At 19.3% G+C, this 22,298-nt stretch overlaps 1 protein-coding gene and 2 non-coding genes across 12 annotated transcripts in view; 1 reads left to right on the top strand and 2 right to left on the bottom strand.

Annotated features, from left to right (window-relative positions):
* LOC100868429 (uncharacterized) overlaps positions 1–22,298 on the bottom strand; it is a 76,814-nt gene that overhangs the window by 32,393 nt on the left and 22,123 nt on the right. For all 10 annotated transcript variants that reach the window (XM_086914883.1, XM_086914882.1, XM_086914885.1 and 7 more), the window contains one exon: positions 15,873–15,932. In XM_086914883.1, coding sequence (XP_086771009.1) covers positions 15,873–15,932 — 60 coding nt within the window. The remainder of the gene's footprint in view (positions 1–15,872; positions 15,933–22,298) is intronic.
* LOC116415100 (5S ribosomal RNA) lies at positions 6,579–6,697 on the bottom strand. The gene has a single exon (XR_015294355.1). It is a non-coding gene; the product is annotated as a 5S ribosomal RNA (ribosomal RNA).
* LOC147656480 (5S ribosomal RNA) lies at positions 8,330–8,448 on the top strand. The gene has a single exon (XR_015294354.1). It is a non-coding gene; the product is annotated as a 5S ribosomal RNA (ribosomal RNA).

The raw sequence follows: 22,298 nt of genomic DNA, 5'->3' as shown, positions 1-22,298 counted from the left end.
AATATTGCATTTTAATCCCTTGCACAATAATGCTGATGTAGAAAAAGGAAAATGTGGCACTAATTGAAGTATTTATTGAGGTAATTAATAACACAGAGATTTAAAGTTTAATTTGATGAATAACAAAAATGTAAAATTTATTGCGGCAAATATTTGGAAAGATTATATCGTTTGATTACTTTAAGAAGATAAAAAAAAATGGAAAATTTTAAAGAAACAATAAGAAAAATAAATACGTGAGGAAATAAAATTAGAGACTTCGTATCTTATAACGCATTAATGTTTTTAAAAAATCGCTGCAAAATGGAATACATAAACGTTTCATATATGTATATTTCATCAAAAACGTGTTTCATTTCATTGCCAAGGTTTTTCAACGCATTTTACATTTGATACTTTAGAATACTAAATGCAGAATTTTATGCGCAATTTCGAAGTATACATATAACAACGTGTCAATTAACTTGTTTTATTTAATTTCTCAATATATTTGAATAGTTATTAGCAATAAATCATATTTAAATTTTAAATATCGTGACAATTTCACAATATTTTATCTGTTGCCAAATGTATTTGGAATTTTCTTGGTTATTTCTAGAAAAACGATGGATAATTAACTGGATATGTATTTGCAAATTTTCAAATACAAGATGACTCAAGCTCTTGCATAAATCGATACCAAAACGTAAAAAAAAGTAATATCAATATGAATGCATGTATTGGAAAATTATAACAAAAGTACAAAATAACAATCTGATATCAGGATTGGATATTTTTTGTTTATAATAAAGATAAAAAATAAGAAGAAAAAATAATTACTTCAAATATATTTAAATATCAGGAAATAAATTTATTTGCAATAGAAATGTTTGCAAATAAATTCTAAAATTTTATTTATGAAATAAATTATTTTCAAATTATTTATTTGCCAAACATTTAATTATTTCAAATAATAAGAGAAAGTGAAGTATAATAAATAATACACTTCTTACATAAGAAACACAATTAGAACATCTTCAGGAAAATAATTACGAAATTCAAAAATTAGAAAAAGGAACATATGTGTATCTAGATACGAGAGAAATCTTCATATTTTTATAATGAAATTAAATAAGATATGAAATTATATCAAACATTAAAATAATTTATCTTTTGAAACATGTATTAAATATTCAAACAATATTATTTAAAACTATTAGTAAAATAATTTTATTCAAATAATTATTAAATAAGAGTTTATTTTCACAAGTCTGCCAATTTTGTCTGGTTTCAACGATGTATAACCTCGAATTGAGGAGGACTATTGGTTTTCCGGAATTATCCTATTAGCACGTGTATTTTTCAATCGAAGGAAACTTCGAAGGAAAACACGTAAGAGATTCATGCAAAGAATTCGTAATGTATTCACTTGATGGAAAAGAATTCGCCATACTTGGCAGTTCTACCGATAAGATTGCGTATACGCGCGTGTTCGATGGATCGTACACATTTTGTAACATAATCCCCATGGAAGGAATTGGAAAACTTGGATAGGAAAATTTTCAAGCAACGAATACGTCTCATATGCCAAGCGTGTGATTATCACGTGGCGGCCTATTGCGTTTAGGAAGCAGCTGGCGGTAAACTAATGTTGATTGTTCCGTTGAACGAAAGGTTAACCGACAATTGAACCATTCTCTGTTACGTTGCCATCAAAAAAGGACGATAATAACCGTTTCGATTGTAATTAGCGTTTATACAAAAAAAATAGACGCAAATATTAATCGTTCTTCTTTGACGGATGTAAAAACAAACTTGATAAGTACTTTTATCGAATGGATATTCTTCTTTGAGTTAAAAATTGTATTCGTTTCATTCGTTGACGTATGAACCTATGTAGGTGTTCTTCGTTTGAAGATTATATATGTACGTGTTCTAATAATTATAAAGTCTTTTTGTTCTCTCGTTTTTTGAAAAGTGTTATATATCATAAGATATATTGATTTTTTTTTTTTTTTTTTATGAATTTTATGAAATGGATATTCTAGCAGAAAATAATTTTATTATGTTAAATAATGTTTAACAGGTTTTTCTTTCAATGTTTTAAAAATTGTTAGTATATATAACTATCATAAATGATAATATATATGTGAATAAATGTGTACTTACGTTAAATGAATATTTTGAATAGGTAAAACTAAGTTGCATAACGTGTCAACAAAAATACAAATATTTTTTGAAAAATATTATATCTATGAGTTATATAAATATATAAATATTATATTTATGACACAAATGTTATATGTTCACTTTTAATGTTTTCAAGGAAAAAACAGGTTTAACGATTACATGGTAAATATGGATGGTAAGTATGTGCAATAGTAAAGGAACAGTAAAAAATTATACGAGTACATATAAAAAAAACTACAAAAAATGGATATACAACATTTATAGTAAATCATCGATATGTAACAGTCAGAAAATTATTTATAATATTTATTTTTTTATTTGAATACAGTATGCAATAAATAATCAAACTCTTCGAATAGAATAATCGTTTATTTAAGATAATTTGAAATAAATATAATCTTTTATTTTCACGTATGAATCGTTTAAATAGATTGATTTTATTTAAAAGAAAAAAAAAAATAAGAAAAAGAATGTCTGTAGATAAAAAAAATACGAACTGGGTAACTGGGTAAAATAAACTTCTATTATCATTTTTAAAACTATTAAAACGTTTCTAGAAAAGTTGTAACCATGTCTACTCGTCATTTTTATCGGTCCATTAACAAGCATTGTTTGCCATATTACGTATACTTACCAAAGTCATAATACTTTCTGTGTTTCCAGTATATTCTGATCTGATTTTCGAACATTTGAAAAAAAAAATTTCATTCATAAATATTAACAATATTTAATAAAATATTTTTTAGTATAAATAATATAATTTTTCTCGATCTATTATCGTGACTATAGTAGTTATGTTATTAATAATCTATAAAATTTATAAAATCGAATATTGAAAAGTAGACATAAAAATAGGCATAAAATATATCATGGACGCTAGTTATATGAGCAGATTAAGACTATAAAAAAGAAAATAAATAATATTTCGAATAATTATATTGAATAATTCCAACCTAAGTTTTTAAGCGAATTATATTATAAAATAAATTTCAAGTAATGTAATGCTATTTTTCCAAAATGATTATTAATAAAACTTTTTTTTAGAAAATTGAAAAATAAACGTTCCTTTATAATTTTAGAATTAAAAGTAAATTTTATTATATTAAAAAATGATTTATAATATTTATATTCTCTTAAGTAAAAAAAAAAATCTTATTCATTTGATTAATTTTTGAGATAAAATTTTTATTTTAATTATCCTTACCAATTAATTAATTAAAAAATTTATTTATTTATTTATTATATATAATGTTAATTTAACTGTAATTAAATAAACTATAAATATTAAAATTATATATAAAGTTGTATTTTATTTGCGATGTACTTTCTTTGTTATACGTTATTTAATTTTATAATTAAAATTAAAAACTTATAGAATTAATATACGAAATAAAACAAAACTATTAATATGAAATTAAAGCTAAACATAATTTTAGTTATTGCCGCAAGTTTTCATTTATTTATATATCAAATCGATAATATTAGAATATATTAGACAAACATAAGAGAACATTATTGTCTGTATTTTAATCACAGATATCTATCTTTATAGGAATAAAGATAGAATTTTGTATCTTTATGTGTTGAAATATCAATCACGCAAAAAATCGAAGTGCTTGATATAACAAATTTTAAAAATAATTTTTTTGATACATCCTTTTATAAATATTCCTATATATTATATATTCAAATGTATTATAAATTTTTTAATTGTTATGAATAATAAAAATAGTTACGAATAGTTGTATTATTTATGAATTAAAAATATAAAAATAATATCAATTTATATTTTTATACAATTTTAAATATAATGTTATCTTATAAATATCTTGAAATTAAATTTATTTATACATATCACTTATATAATTATATAATATTATATAATATTATATAATAAATTTTTATAAATGTATTTTTGAAAATTTAATAAAAAATAAAAACATTTTATTATTAAAAAAATTTACATATATATAATAAAATAATATAATAAAATATATAAAAATAGATATATTTATTTATGAAAAAAAAAATTGGAATAGATCTTTTTGAAATTTTTAATATATCAATATATTAAACAAATAATAAAATTAATATAAATATTGAATCTCTTGAGTGCACATATTTTACAGAGCAAGTAGAATAAGGAAAACAAATAATAAGAAAAGGACAGAAATAGAATAAAAATTGAGTAATCAGCGCCATCTTCAGAGTGCTGCAAATGAAATTAATATAGATAAAAGAAGGCAAATATTAAAAGAGAAATAAAGTGAGAATTGACCGTCATCGCCATCTTTTGAATATCAAACATATTTCTTTAAAAATAAAGTAACAAAATAGAATAAGAATTGAGAACTAGTGCCATCTCTTGAATGCTTTTAGAATAATATTCTTGTTACATTTACAAGAGATGATTAATTCTTACTTTATTTCCATTCCTACTTTCTTTCTTCTTAATTATTCTTCTTCTTAATTATACTTGTATAAATACGAAAAATATATCAGTTAAACATAATTTCATCATTTTTTCATTTAAAATTATAGTGTTCAATTTTTTATATAAGAAATAGATACAACATTCTTGGTTTTATTATGTATTTTTAGAAACAACCATAAAAATATAATAATTCATGATAAACAATTATTTTTTGGCTCAAAATAAACAATTTTTTTTTCTCTTTTTTGGAATCTAAAAAAAAGAATCAATTAAATTGAAAAATTGAGAGATCCATAAAAACTATGAATCTTTTAAATCTATTTATTTGAAATTACTTAATGACACACTCACATAAAGAGAGAGAAAATGTCATTCTATATTTATAAAATTATTTTTTTTTTTTTTTTTGAAAAATAATATTTATAATTTGCCTTTATCTTAAATCTCTTATTTCGTTTGAGAAGCAAATAGTATGAACGTAATAAAGTGATCTCGAATCAGAAAAATATAAATCCTAAAATATGACCATTAGATACTGTTTGCAGTAATAGCCTTCGTGCAACTTAGTATAATTCAGAACAAAATTTATTAATTTTCTTTTTACAATTTATTTTAGTGTTGTCTATTATTATAGATGATTATTATTATTTTAAGTCTATCTAAATAGTTCCAATCTTTACCCAAGAGATGGCATCACTAAAGAGACCATTAATTTGCCGGTAACAAAGTGTGACCTGTGACTAACAGATGGCGCTATATGTTAAGTATTTTAACAAATTTTAAACACGAAAGAAATTTTTCAATTTATTTTTTATAAAAATTGCATTATGATAGTACATTTCATTTATTTATTTTTTAATATTTTATTTTAATTTATTTAAGTCAATTCTTTTTATAAATAGTTTATAAATAATTAATTAAAAAATATATAGATAATTATTAATAAATATTCACATCAATAACACTATTGTTTTATTCCATTCTAAATTAGTAATATCGATAAGGATTACGATTATATTATGATAATATCGATAATGATTATTGTATTTCCAAGCAAAATTTATCATAAATTTATATCTCATTTATGATATTATACAGACAGTTAGTTACTACTAATAACATTATATCAACAAATAAAAGAAATAATTAAAAAAAAATAAGAATAAATATATAAAAATTCAAAAGCTACATTTTGAAAAAGAATCATAAGATAAAGATATTGAGTGATATGAGATATTAAGTTTTTCAGAAAAAAAATAATAAAAAAAAATTAAAGTAACGCTAAAAAAAATCATAGAGGAACAATAGAAATGAATTGCAAATATATAATTGAAAAGTAAATAGAATGAATATAGAAAAAATATAACATAATTAAATTAAAATATGGAAAAAATTAAATTCTAATAAACATTAGAATAAGACAAATTTTTTGAAAGAATAAGAGATATTATTTTTTGTCTTTTATATTTTTTTTTGTCTTTAGAACAAATTTTAAAAGAAAAAGAATGATTATAAAAATAATATTAAAGAATAAATAAATAAAATAATTAGAATAAATAAGATATAATTAAAATTATTATTCAAACTCATGAAATAGAAATTAATAAAAATCTATTTATTTACCTATTATATTGAAAAAATTTATTTAAAATAAATAATTTCAAATTAATTTTTGTTTAAACTTTTTATTTCTTTCAATAAAATTTAAACTTTCAATTAAAATTTCAAGTCATGATATAAGGAATAATATCTCAATTAAAATAAAATTATAATTACATCATAAAAAATCGAAGATTATAAAAATAATTTTAGTATTAAGATTATTTATTGCTTATTTTTATTATTTTAAAATGATGAAATATTGAATTTCGATTATTTTTCAATACATAAATAATGCAATAAATTTGACAATATTATATGTAAAAATATTTTATGTTAATATATATGTAGATATATTTAATATAAAAAAAAAAAATGCCAACAACACACGGTGTTCCCAAGCGGTCACCCATCCAAGTACTAACCGTGCCCAACGTAGCTTGACTTTGGTGATCGGACGAGAACCAGTATGCCCTACGTGGTATGGTCGTTGGCTTATAAAGAATATTTCTGTTATTGTATACTATGATCAAGTGATATATAAAAAAATTAAATAAGAATATATTATTATACGAATTTGATCTATTTATCTATTTATCTAAATGCATAAAATAAAAAAAAAAAGGAATAAACAGATAAAGCTAATTATTATATGAAATAAATCTAAGGAACACAAATAAACAGATAGCTAATTACTATATGAAATAAAAAAAATCCAAATTTTTAATCTTTTGATGTGAATTTTTAAGCTTTAATAACTTAAATCAAAATCAAGTTATTCTAGGAATGATTTAAACTTGTCTAAATGTTATATAAAAATTTTTAATAATAATATGAATTACATTTTCATCTTTTGCCTTTTCGAACATAAAATACAAAATTGATAAATCTATTGAAATTCTTGACTAGTCAACTAACAAAAGACTATACTTGAAATAAATAAAGAGATAGAATTAAATATTTCTAATGTCCAACTTCAAAATATAAAGGGTTTGAAATCAAAAATAATTTATATCATATATATTAGATATATTATTGTATATTTTATTTATAATATTATTTATTGATTTTAAAAAAATTTATTTTTTATAGTTTAATATCCAGAAATTGTAGAATTTTATGCTGATTATAATATTAGAGACTGTATCAACATGATTAGTGAAACATGCAGTGAAATTACGAAGGAAAATATTTATCGATCATGAGAGAAAATATTGAACCGTCCGCTTTTAAATATGGAGAAAGTCAACTGATGAGGAAGATTGCAACAATTCTTCCTATCAATGTCTCCAAAAGAAATACTTAAGTAAATGTATAAATGTGACCAAAAAGTTATTCTTGAGAATGGAGAAAATCTTCTCAAAGAAGAAGAAAGCAATTTATTCACTATTACATTAGAAAAAAAAACTGTTATACAATTTAGAAAAATTATTTATAATAGAATCAATAAGATAATAATTGCATATTGTACAAAAAAAGTAATAAATTTTAAAACAAAAAAAGATAAATAATTGTTATTGTTATATTATTTATAATTTAATATGTATAATTTTTTTTATAATATAGTTTTTTTTGTATATGTATAATTTATTTTCTATTTATGTTTTATTTTGTTATTTTTATTATATATCAATTTATTATATCTAGAAAAATATAAAAATAATTGATATTATTTATATTAATATATTATATTGTATACATTTTCTATATGTGTTTTTTTATATAATACATATATATACATGTATATATATTTTGTTCAATTTTGCGTTTTCTTTTACATTATCATTAAATAATAATATTTGTTGAGTTAGGTTAGACTTATCACCATTATGGTCATAAATCTTTAATGTAATGGAATATAAATGCTAATTGAGATACTATGTAATAAACATTACAAAGATCGTGAATATTAATAAAAAATCATTAGTATAAGTAATTCGTATTATTAAAAGTTTTTGCACTTTAGAAAGAATATTTACATAAATTTTATTTTCTAATCAAACAAAATTCGAATATTAATATATTTTTATATATTTTATATATTTTATGCATTAATATATTTTTATTTTATTGCTGTATATTTATTTTTTGATTCTAGTATACAGATAACAATACTTTTCTTTATAAGCCAACGACCATACCACGTAGGGCATACTGGTTCTCGTCCGATCACCAAAGTCAAGCTACGTTGGGCACGGTTAGTACTTGGATGGGTGACCGCTTGGGAACACCGTGTGTTGTTGGCATTTCTTTTTTTTTTTTTTTTTTGTTTTATGTATTATACGCATCTATATAATTTTTTTTATACATTCATATTCATATATTTATTACATATTATTAATAAAAATTTATAGTATCATGTGTTAAAGCGAAACATAAACTAATTCTAATATTTCATAACTTTATAAATAAGCAATAAACCAAATTACTACTATAATAAATCAATTTTTGAAATTTTTTGTTATAAAATGAGTTTAAATAAAATGATAATAATTTATTGTTATTTTATTAAGTAAAAATTAAATTACTTATTTTTTTTTTTAATTTTTGATTCATATTAAAATTTGATAAATTGTAAAATAAATTTTAAACAATATTTAACTTTAAAAAATATTTTTTTCAAAAAATTGTAGAATAAATATCTATGTTGAATCGATAACTGAGAATAATAGTAAATTGATAAAAAAATTCTACATTTTTTTTCGAAACGTGGAATAATTACATTACATATATATAAAATTATATTACATTAATTTTGCATTTATATATGATTACATTTATCTTAATAGTCATTTCTATAATGTTCTAAAATGAACTATTAAATCGCTTAAATGTCGAATCGTCATTTCTAGACAAACGAATAAACTAATTAACTAATTGACATAATCATATAATTCAAATATTGTTGTTTAAAATGAATTTTTTATTTTTTTAAACGTTAATTAAAATTTAAATCTTTAAAAATAATTTGAAATTAATAGATAAATAAATTATATAAATATTCGCTTAATAATTATATACAATCAAATTGTACAATTTTAAATTTGTCATTTGTCATCTAAACGAAAAATAGTTGAATAAAATTTATTTCAAATTATTTGAGTTATTTGAGTTATCAAAAGTCAAAAGTTTAAATTGGAAATCGAAAAATTAAAATTTTTATATTTTTGTATCTAATTAATTTTATTAGTTCCACTTTTTCACGTAGATGGTTATGAAATGTTTCTGTGTTCATGAATTATACTATTTTATACTTGTAAATAATAAAAAAAAATATTTTGATATAATTATTTTCATATTCTTCTTAAGAATATAAATTTTGATTTAAATTTTCAAAAATTAATAAATTTAATCTAGAAGTTAATAAATTTAGTTTCTTTGATTTAGCTATTACATAAATCAATCTTTCTTGCATAATTTATGACAAATTGACGAGTTATAATTTATCATAATTTTACAGTTTTGCAAATCTATATAAAATAGATAATTTATAATTTATAAAATTTGTGTTAATTTGTAAAATTTTATTTGTTTTAATACTAAATTTATTATGTACAAAATTTATTTATATTACATACTCGTAACTATAAAATATCACTAATAATAATAATTATGCAAACTGTAATAAAAATAATTTTTTGACAATATAAGATTTTAATTGTATTTTTCTACAAAACACTTTTTCTTTATTATTATTATTAATAATTATTTTTATTAATACTTTTCTATATACACATTTTTTATTTTTAAAAATAATCACAAAATTAATTTAATATCAAGCATTTAGATTTACTAGTTTTTTTTCGCTTTCTATAAACTATAAAAAATATGTAATCTTGTAATTACCAAGATATACTGATATACTATATATTGTATCATTCATTGTCTTAAGACACAATTACATAGCTTTTAAATTTCTATCACATAGAAGTCAAAAAAAGTTTTGATGTATAGAGTATTTATAATAGAATTTCCTAAAAATCTTTTATTTTCAATGATATAAAAAATGTTCAAAGCAAATTTAAGTAATTTCAAAGAAAGAATATTTGTTAAATTTTGAACATTAAAAAATTGATGAAATTTTTAAATAATATTAAAAGTTGATTTTTACTTATATTAATAATAATATGTGCTATTGTGTAATATAATAATATAATACAAATAATAAATGCATAATAATTATCCCTAAGTTTATTTAATTCCTAATTTTGATATTCAAAATCATATAAAGATCATGATTCTAACATTGGCGAATAAATTTTTTTAATCATTACAAAATATAATAGAAAAAATAGTTATCTAATAAAATAATTCTGATGATTTTAAAAAATTGAAAAGACATAATTGTACAAAATATTTTTTAAATAAACGATATATTTAGATAATCTTCATTTAAGATATTCTAAGAATAGTTTCCTTTTTTTCGTGTACATGAATTAATAGAAAATTAAATGATAAAGATTAAATTAATGATAAAGAAAACAAAAAATATGTATTATTATCTTTTCGTTATAAGTTATGAAACTTTAATAACATGATAAATATTGTAAAATGTATATAGATTTTTATTTTATTTTTGCATTTTTGTTTTTTTATAAAAACTTATTAAAACATATTTCTTTACTATAAAAATATTTTTTAATCTGTCATTATATATGTATCATTATTATATGAAACAATAATCTTGAAATATCTATTTTTAGATATTTTACTTATCGACCTTCAAATATGTACTTTTAGCATACATGGTTATTTGCAAATGTTATTAGTATACATTATCGAGAATTATAATACATAAGCATATTGTTGACTGCTTTATGTATGGATTATTTTTGAATTTTGTATTTTATTTTGTAATTAGGAATATTAGAACAATGTCATGAAAAAAATAATGACAAAGAAATATAATTTTTTATGAATTTCAAAAATATTTATAATAATTATAAATACTTATACGTATAAGAAATAAAAAAATTTTATATAAAAAGAAAATAAAAAATTTTTCTTTTGACAAATGATTTTGATAATTTTTTAAACAACAATAATTTTTACTTCTTATCTTAAACAAAAATAATTTTTGAATCTTTTACTTTTAAATATAATTTATATAGATTATATAGATAATTTATATAGATAAGTATAATATTTTTTTAAAAAAATTTTATTATATGACATTTTTATTATTTTGTTATAGTTACATTTTATTAAACATTTTATTTTTATTATATTTATTATATTATATTATATTTACTTTTGTATGCGCTATAAAAATGGCAAATTAAAACATTTTACAATGGTATTGTGAAATTCCATTGATATCTATATCAGATGATAAAAGATTACTATGATTATCATGATTTTAAATATTAATATATGTGTATATGTATAAATTTTTTAATATTATTTATTTATTTGATAAATAATGAATTATTTAATATTAATTTTATTATTTTTTTTAACATTCCTTTTTTAAAAATACCTTATTATTATCAAAATTCAAATAAATAAAGTAATAAATTAATTTTTATATTATATAATTTTTATATTAATATAATTTTTATATAAAGATAACAGTGTAGATAAAATTGCAAAAAAAATATATAGATAATACATATATATATATATATATATATATATATATATATATATAAGATAATATATATTTTTTTAATTTTATACAAAACAAATATCAAATTTCACGGAATCATTTTAAAGCAAACAATCTTAATAATATAAAATTCAAAATATCATTATACGTAAAAAAAAGTCTATAATAATTAATTTTCTCAATAATTTTATCATTTCATGATTCATACAGAAAGAATAAAAACATGATTATATAAAACATATATAAAATGAATATTCATTAATCATTTGTTACTTTAAAAATTTATTTAAACATAATGATTTAAATATAAAAGCATGATATTGAAATAACAAAAATATATTGATATCTATCTAAAAACAAATAATTATACACATAATTAAACAAAAAAAAATGCATTTACAAAAATAATATTATAACATAAGATTTTTTTCTATTGCGGAATCAAAAACAATTATATCAAGTAATATAAAAAATATAATACAAATATAATACAATAACAACAAAAAATTTATTATTAATTTTGATTGTATTAATTAATGATGATTATATTCTATTGATAAAATCACAATTAAAATTTTACAATATATACGATATGTTATAATAAAATATTTTTTTTAAATAAATTTTGCAAATTAATAATAAATTAATGAAAATAAATATTCGCGTCGTGTTATTTTGCGTTAGTAAATAATGATTTATTTTGCTTTAATTATTTAGTCAAATTAATTGAATCATTTTAATTGATGTTTATGTATGAAAAAAATGATAAAAGGAAAATTTCAATGATTACAACAAATGATTATAAAAAGATGAAATATAAATCAAATAAAGATTCAAATGCTTTCAGATGAAATAGTAATTTCTTACAAACTTGTTGCAAATTTGTTATTAATACACTTGATATTGTTTAATTATCTTTATTAAAGAAAATATTATCATCTATACTTAATATTATTTATTTTTTTCCGTAACAAAAAAAACATTTAATTTTTTTTTTCTATAAATCTTACTATAGATTAATTTGAGTTATCGTACAAATGATGTGTATAAAAGAGATTAATGATTGATATTATATATATATAAAAATTTTTTAATCAATTAAAATAAAATTTTTCTTTTAATTTTCTTTTTAATTTATCATATATAGTATAAATAGTTATTAAATTTAGTATAAATGTTGTTAATATACTTTTTAAAAATTATATTAAATTATAACTATTATAACTATTATAATTTCTAAATAAAAATATAAATAAAAATATATTTATATATTCCAAAATAACAGATTAATTATCTATGTTAATTTACATTTTCAATAATTATCAATAATTATCAATAATTATCAATAATAAATCAATAATACATTTTTAATAATTTATTTTAAAAAAAAATTTAAACGTTATTTAAATTATTTATTTAAATTGTTTCATTTAAATAATGTAACGCGATAAAAGATAGATAAAATTATTCCCAAAGAACTAGTGAAATTTTTTAACTCTTTCGCGCATATACACGTATGTAATATTTTTTTCCATGAAACAGATCTCAAATTTTAATACATTATGATTTTATATTACAAAAAAATATGTTTCTATCATCAATAATTGATAAAAGAAAATTTTGCCTTGGCCCGAAAAAGATTTGGTCCTGAAACAGTTAAGGCATATGTACATGCATTACAATATTTTAAAAAAGTATATATAATAATTACGGATGACTTATCCTTAACTTTTTTATGATAAATATTTTATGCGAAATCACCAAATACAAATGTAAATGTAGATAATATAAACGAATAATACATTCTCACCGAAGGTAATATTAATTATTCGTGATATTAATCGTTCAAACAGCTATATACATATAAATCGAGTAGAAAAACAAAGGTCAAACTATTCAATCTGTATGCATTTCATAACAAGCATGTATTCATTCGGGTATTAGCAATATTAGCATTTGATTATTATAATCGCATATACCATAATAATATAACAATTATATTCCTACAAGATACGATGTATGTATATGTACAAATGTACATGTACATAGAAAACAAGAACTCATCGGTTAATTATTCTTAATACCGTATGACCGTGGTCTAAATGACAATCTCACAAGTTTAGCCAATCGAATGCATCAATCGAAAACTCTAGAGAATAAATATACCAATAAGTATTAATCGCCGTTCACTCCGTGAAACTGGACTAGTCGACCCTGGACCGAATATGTATGGCAAGTGTAACCGCTTAAAAGTAAGTATATAGCCCTTCACGAATTCCCGATCGAAACGATTGGAATGACGTGTAAAAAATATCTGAAAGATATAGTCAAAGTAATACACACAAAAAAAAAAAACGACCACAATCTCTTCCGACGTGTCGTAAATTATCAATTCAGAGGGGAACGAGATAAAGAGGAATTTTTTTATTATCGATTTATTAACCTTTCCTACAAACATAAAAGAGATATATCGCATCTAAAGTCCATGATTTGAAATCAAAGTAAAATCATTAAATTGGACGTTGTAGATAAGATTTGTATGGAATTCTTTAGAAAGCGTAACAGAGGATGGATTAAAATGGAGAAATATCGATCGTTTGGTTGGACGTGAAACAATAACGTATCTGTCAATTCGAGGAGATAAATGAATTCTTCAAACGGAACAGCGTATTTAAAGCGCAAAAGATTGTGGTCGAGAAATCTTTTAAAAACGTGTTTTCCATACAGATTTATCATTTAAATCCTTTGTAACGTTCTTTTAGGTTCTATTCTTTATAATTAGAATCTCTGCTTGATTAATTATGGCTATTTTATGGTATAAGTGTTTGAACATAGATTATAAATTGTAGTATAAACAATTGTAATGATTGTAATACATGTGAGGTCACTCGTGAGAAGCTAGGTTTTTTCCGAACTGATAGATTAGTCGGTTCTAGGTTAACTATGACTAAGCGAGATACACTTTAACAGTGTAGGCTAGGTCTAGGTTACGTCTAACAGGTGTACATTATCTAGTTAATAAAAAAAAAATCAGTGACTATTGCGATTTTAACAATAGAAAACATACAGACGTCTTATTTTACAAATAGCAAATGTTATAATGAAAAATAATTAATAATAATACAATTTTGAATCGAAATTTATAAAATTATTTTTAAATTATTTTTAATTAATAAAATATTTTTTTTATTAATTTTCGATTCAAATTCATAGGAAAAAATTGATTCTATAAGTTAAATTATAAATTAAATTTCATTATATAAATTGTGAATGAAAATAATTTGAATTACTTAATTAACCTTGCAATATTACACTATTTTTTCGATTCATTAAATAGCATTGAATAGCATATTGAGTCTTACAAGTTTAGCTTTTTAGCTCTTTTCCGCTATGTAATATATATGCTATTGAATTAATTTTGAAACAAATCCAAATAGATTTTTAACTTGATTTATTAAATGTTTTTTAATTATTTTTATATTTCTTCAATTGAAAATATTAATAAATTTGTCTTTAATATTTTCTTATGCATCAGATTTATTATTGTTAATATTTTAATTATTTTTAAAATAAATAAATAAATATATATATGTGATAGAAAACATAACGATTACTTTCTTCTTTTTATTATTATATTTTAATTTTTTAATAGAAAAAAAATTTGAAACAATTTAAAACCAACTTCTTGTAATATATATACATAAATATGAATATACATATATGGATTCATTATTGTACAATTTTAAACTAATATTTTAAACTAATATTATGAGTTTAAACATATCAATTATTTACAATTGTACTTAGAAAAAAAAAAATAAAGATTAGTGTAGAGAGATAAGTTGGCAAAGTGGAAGTATAGAACTTCCTAATTCCATATATGTATTACATAGAAGAATAGCGTGTGCGGTTAGAAGTAGTAAACTGACCTTGATTCGAGGTAGCTAAGACGATATAAATGAGATGAAAGTACGATATTCTATGCGAGATACTTGAATGTATTTCTTATGTAATACGAATTGAATTTATGTAAAATAACTTGAACTCATTAACTTTACTTACCGGTGTCATTATCGTGCCCTTGAATTCCATCTCCCATATCCTCGGCGGCCGTGGAAAGAGCTGAAACCAAGACAAACAAGATTGTTCCACACTGTCGTCTTTATTTAACGTTTCTCAAACTTAATTATTAATGCACACCGCGTCATGAACATACGCGCCCCAGAAAGTAATCACGACCTTCCATGCTTGGATAAATTGAAATTGTTAGTTGTTCGCGGAATAGGGACACAGACCATCGATAACAAGGCTTTTCTCCTTCTTATTTGCATAAGAATTTAAACAAAAATCGAATGATCGGTAATCAGTTTCAATGAAAATATATAGATACCTTTATTAAAAAGAAATACTCTTTACTTAAAAAGAAATCCATTTTTTTTCTACAATGTAAGTAGTATTTCGTTATGATTGATTTTTAAGATTTTATATAAGAAAAAAAAAAAAAAAAAAAATATATATATATATATATATATTTCAATAGATTAAAAGTTTCAATTTCTAAGAATTATATAAGAAAAATGAATTATATAAGAAAAATTAATAATAATATATATGTCTAATTATTTATAATAATTATAATAATTACAATAAAAAATATCTTATATATATATTGTTATATTCTAATTATAATATTAAAAGATGAAGAAAGAATCTTGTAAGATACATTTAATGAGGATGAATTTAAAGGCAATAATTAATCTAGTAAGGAATATTTTCTGTATAAAAATAATTTTACAAAATAGAGTAAAATAATATTTAATGAAATCCAATCAGAATATATGTAATAAACATTATCAAATTCTAAATATAATAAGTTTTTTATTAAATTTTTTTTTTAATAATGTTAAATGATAATCTTTTAATTAATTCTAAATAAAAAAAATTTATTTAAATATAAATTAATTATATCTAATTAATTATTAATATAATTTAATTATTTTTACATTACATTTTATAGAAATAATTATGGAAATGACAATTATGGAAACACAAGATAATAACAAAAAACATTAAAAAATAAAATAATAAAAATTATTTTATTAAAATTATATATATATATATATATAATTTTTTCATATATTCTTTTTATATTCTTTCAGACATTTTATGATTTTAAAAGGAAAACTGATATAAATACATACTTCTTTTTAGAATTGTAAAAGATTTAAAAAATATTTAAAAATCTGAAGCTATTTCGAATATTTAATATAAAATAAAATTATTTCAATATTTTTCTTCATCTTTCCTTAAAAAAAATTTTTTTACAATGATTCTGTTATTATTCTATTTATTAAGAATATAAAAAAATTAATAACATTTTCTATTCTAAAAATTTTCAGATATTTTTTTTTTTAAATATTTCTATCAATATATTTATATTTTCAATTAAAAGTTATTAGTTTTCAATACACGGAACAAAGCATAATCGATTTCTTTTTCTTGCCGAAAAAACCTTCAACGCGAGCAATGACTCGTAAACGTGCAATATTAAAATCCTAATACAACAGAGCGGAAAAAAAATACAAGGAACGTCGACCGCACACTAAGAAGTCACGCTAATTCTCATTCAACGTGAATAGCACTAACACAAGCATAGTTTCAGGAAGTTAAGAGTACCGGAAAATAAACCTATCACTATGGAAGGTCAACAATTAGTCTCTTAATATCATTGATTTTATCATTCTATTCTTATCTTAGCTACTAATAAAATATATATATTATAATATGTACCTATAATAAACTATATTCTAAAGTGACATAAAAAAATTAATTTTTCGAAAAATACAAAGAATTATTTTTTAAAATAATGATTGTGAATATTTATTAAAAAGTAATAAAATAATGCAATAAAATTTGGAGAAAAATATATTTAGTAATTAAAAAATTCTAAAAATATATTTTTTATTTTATACTTTTTGAAAATAATAAAATGCATAATTTTAATATATATGCATTATATTGTGCTTATATAAAATATCTATTTCGTTAAAATAATTTCATTTATCGCTAAATTTTTATACCATTGTATAACGTCGATGATAATAATGAACAATGAATACTGATTATAAGTGGCATCAAACTGCAATTTTGTATCCTTGAATTGCTAATTGGACATTAGATATAATGGTATGATATTTTGAGTTTTATCAGAAATTATCGCAACGATAAATTAAATTTTGAAAGTGACTTTTAATATTTAAAATATTAAAAGTTCGGAATAAAATAACATTAAAAGAGAAACAAAATAATTTCAATTTTAATGAAAGTAATGAATGAAGTATTTGTTTGCCAAAAAATGCGGAAAGAAATCGCAGTTAAATGCCTATACACTGATAATATTGTATGACGTAGAAAGAATTCTGACGCATAAATAAAAATTAATTTATAAACGTAATCAATTAATACTATCAAATAAATAATAAATAAATAAAAATATTTTTAATTGTTAACTATGTTATTTATACTATAATAATTATAAAATATATTAATAATTGCTTATATTTAATTATTTAATATTTAATATTATATGTTATTAATTAATTATTGTTAATAATTATTATTAGTATTTAATATTACATATACTAATAATATATTGATATATATTGATAATATTGATTAATATATTAATATATAATATATTGATAATATATCTCTTATATATTATTATGTATTAGAAAAATTTTCTGAGCATATCTATAGAAAAAAAAATGATAATATAGAACCAGTTTATTTTTCGAAAATTAATGTATTTAATAATTTAAATTAACAATTTCTATTTTATAAATTTTTAATTAATAAATTGAAACTTCAATTTATTAGCAGGATTTCAGGCTTATTTTTAAGATTTCATTCTTATCTTTCTTGTATATTTGTCATACATGAAAGTTCATGATCATATGCTTTTTCTATAAATATTTGTAATTTAATAATTAATTAATTATATTAAATTACAATTAATTATTTTATTTCTCAAATTTATTAGTAAAAATAACACTTATTAAATAAAATTAAATATTTTTATTCTTTTCATAGTTTGGTTTTTCATTATTGATTTTATCATTTCTAATTTAAAGAAATTCTAAAATTAAATTATTCATGAAAAAGATTCAATACATTATTTTATATTAAAGTTCTAATAATGGTTAGAACATTATTAAATTATAAAATTTTTTATTCGGAATAATATGTCCACAATTGTTAAATTTCAAGGTTGTATGATGTCAGAGTTACTCGTATCAATTGGTTAATTTTTATTCATTCATTACATCGTATTATGTATATGTTTCTATACACATATGTGTTTCTACACGAATTGAAATAATCGATTAAATTATCAGTTTGTAATGATTATAATTGATATTGTTAGTGATAAAAACATTATTAAATATACTAATCAATAATAACATAATGGTTTTCTATCGTAAAAACTTCTCAAAATTTTTATATCTACAAGTAGTAAAGTTATAACAATTTAACAAAATAATATAAAAAATATTATATTATACATATAAATATATACTCATCTAAATTAAATGTCTTACTTTTAAATTAAAATAAAACAAAAAAAATGAAATACATTATTTAAATAGATTTTTCGGTTTTCTATTTCTTTTCATCTAATTTTTTTTATATTTTTGTATCTATAATAGATAAATATTAGTAATTAGAATATTTTTATTACAGTTATTAATCAATTTTGCATTATCAACATAAAGTTTACTTTTCAAAAAAATTGCATAAAAGAAGATCCAATGAAGTTGATATTCAATTTCGTGCATGAATTAAATAATCATTAATGCAATTTAATGTATTTCTTTTGATATATAACACTGTTTTGTTCATATCAAGTTCATATCAATCATTCAAAAACGATTGACGAATCAAAAATAATATTATAAATATTATTAATGAAATAGATTATTATACGAGAATATATTGGATGTCAGATAAAATCGCACTCGTTAAAAAGATAAGATTGTTTGAACGATATTATATTCCATAATAAATATCATAAAATAGATTTTATATTAAAATAAAAAAACTTGAAATATTTCAACGATTGAAATATCAAACAATCCAAATGTTATTTATAATATAAATATAAATATAATTTAAATATCCATATTAAATTTAAATAAATAAAATATGTATATTTGTTTTATAAATTTATTATTAACTTTAATCTGCATTTTAGAATCATAGAACATAAATATGACTAAAAAACCTCGAACTTTAACTGGGATTTATAAATTATTACTCATGTATTCAAGGACAATAGTAATTGTAGGGTTACGTTGCAATGATTATACGTATAACTTCACGTTTGTGTCTAGCGCATAAGCACTATTACATCTTTGATTGATTCTTTTTTAAATTTTATATTATGTGTATCTTGATGTGTTCATTGAAAATATTTTGTTCCCATAAAGTATCTTTCGTAATGACGTCAATTCCTATATTTTTATACATTACCATTAAATAACAATTTCCGTTATGTTAGGTTGAAATTATCGCTATTATGATTGTAAATTTTTATCATAATAGATTATAAATGCTAATTGAGATAGTTAATACTATATAGTTAATATATATAGTTAATAATAAAAATCATGTTGTGCTGCTGATTATTGATATTAATTACATAAAAATCAAATAAAAATACTATATCGAATTTATAAATAAATTTATATTATAAATATTTAAAATATAATATCTACGAACAATTTTCAAATTTTCTTCATTATAATCATATAGAAAATCATATAATCATATATAAATCATATAGAAAAAAAATGTAAATGTATAATAAAAAATATTCATAAATAAAATATAATCTAAAAATCAAATTGTTTAATTTTAATTGTTGATAATTTATGAAATATTTATTTTAAATTTTTTCTTTTCAATAACTAAATACAATTTTATAATGAATTTTATAAGAAAAATTTCTTAGAAGTTATATAATAAAAAAAACATAAAAAAACATCAAATAATGTATCAAACAACATATATTAATAACATTATCGCTACTCAAGATGATTATTAAATTTTTCAATAAATTTTTCAGAAGTTTCATAATATTTTTTTGTTTATTATAATTTACACAAATTTTCATAAAATTCATGAAAAAGGATCATGCAGCTAGAGTTCATATATAATAATTTTAAAGAAATTAAAAATTATTTATAAAATTATTGTTCTGACTTAACATTAAAAAAAGTATTAAATAAAAAATAGAATATTTCATGATATATTTCTAATAGTTATGATGTAATATTATATGAAATAAGCGTTAAAATTTATTACTTTTGTATTAAATTAGTTAAGTATATCTGAGAAGATATTGTAATTGCAATGTTATATGATCAACAATTAACAAAAAAGAAGTATTTTAACGAATTTTACTAAATATAAAAATTCATTGAATCACGAAAATTTTATATATATATTCGGAAAAAACAAATCTAAAAATTCTGTGAATGTATCTATTAGAAATATTTGATAAATAATACATATAATAACTAAAATTTAATTGATTCAAATATTTTTCCTATTGAAAAAACATAGTATTTTTTTTCAGCATATATCTTTGTAATATACAATTTATCTATTCAATATAGCATTTGCTATAGTAAAATTTGCAAAATTCAAAAAATTATCTTAATTAGTATATGTATAAATTAATATTATAAAAAACAGAATAATTATTTCTATATTTATGTAATAAAAATACTTTATTAAATAAAATTCTAACAAAAAAATTGAAAAATTATTGATTTATTATTAAAATCTATTATTTATAAGAGAGAAGCAGATTTTTATTACATAGAAGAATAATTATCTTTATTGTGAAAAAATTTTAAATCTATAATAAATTATTTATTTTTTATTGAGCACTTAATTCATGCCATATAATATAGAATCCTTTTTTTAAATATAATAATATATAATAACTTGAAAACTATGAAAAACATTTCACTGTTAAATTCTCAATTATGAATAAAATTCTTAAATCATCTCTTCATATTTAATTATATATTTATTATAATAAATGTTTGCTCATATTTTATTTTATTTTTTTTATTTTATGTTATTAATAATTGCATCTAATAATAAGTATAAATAAAAATTGAATTTTGAATTAAAATTTTTAAAAAATCATTAAAAAATTTATTATTATGCATGTACTATATTAGTTATATAATATTTTAATTTATCACAAGATCTCAGAAAACAATCATAATACATTTGTGAACATTAACTACGCATAAAAATGAATTAACGCATCATCAATTTTACGTCATACAATCTCAATGAAAGATTGGTAAGTATTATCTGTACGCTCCTGAAATATGTATTTTCAAGCGAATTTATAAGCTATCTGTGTCTTTTGACAAGACAAAAAAAGTGTAATTATCTAAAAACGTA

The sequence above is a fragment of the Apis florea genome, unplaced genomic scaffold (assembly GCF_048593485.1).
Source record: "Apis florea isolate Af1SG1 unplaced genomic scaffold, ASM4859348v1 contig_3756_pilon, whole genome shotgun sequence".
Taxonomy (NCBI): Eukaryota; Metazoa; Arthropoda; class Insecta; order Hymenoptera; family Apidae; genus Apis; species Apis florea.
This window is presented reverse-complemented; position numbering and strand designations above follow the sequence as displayed.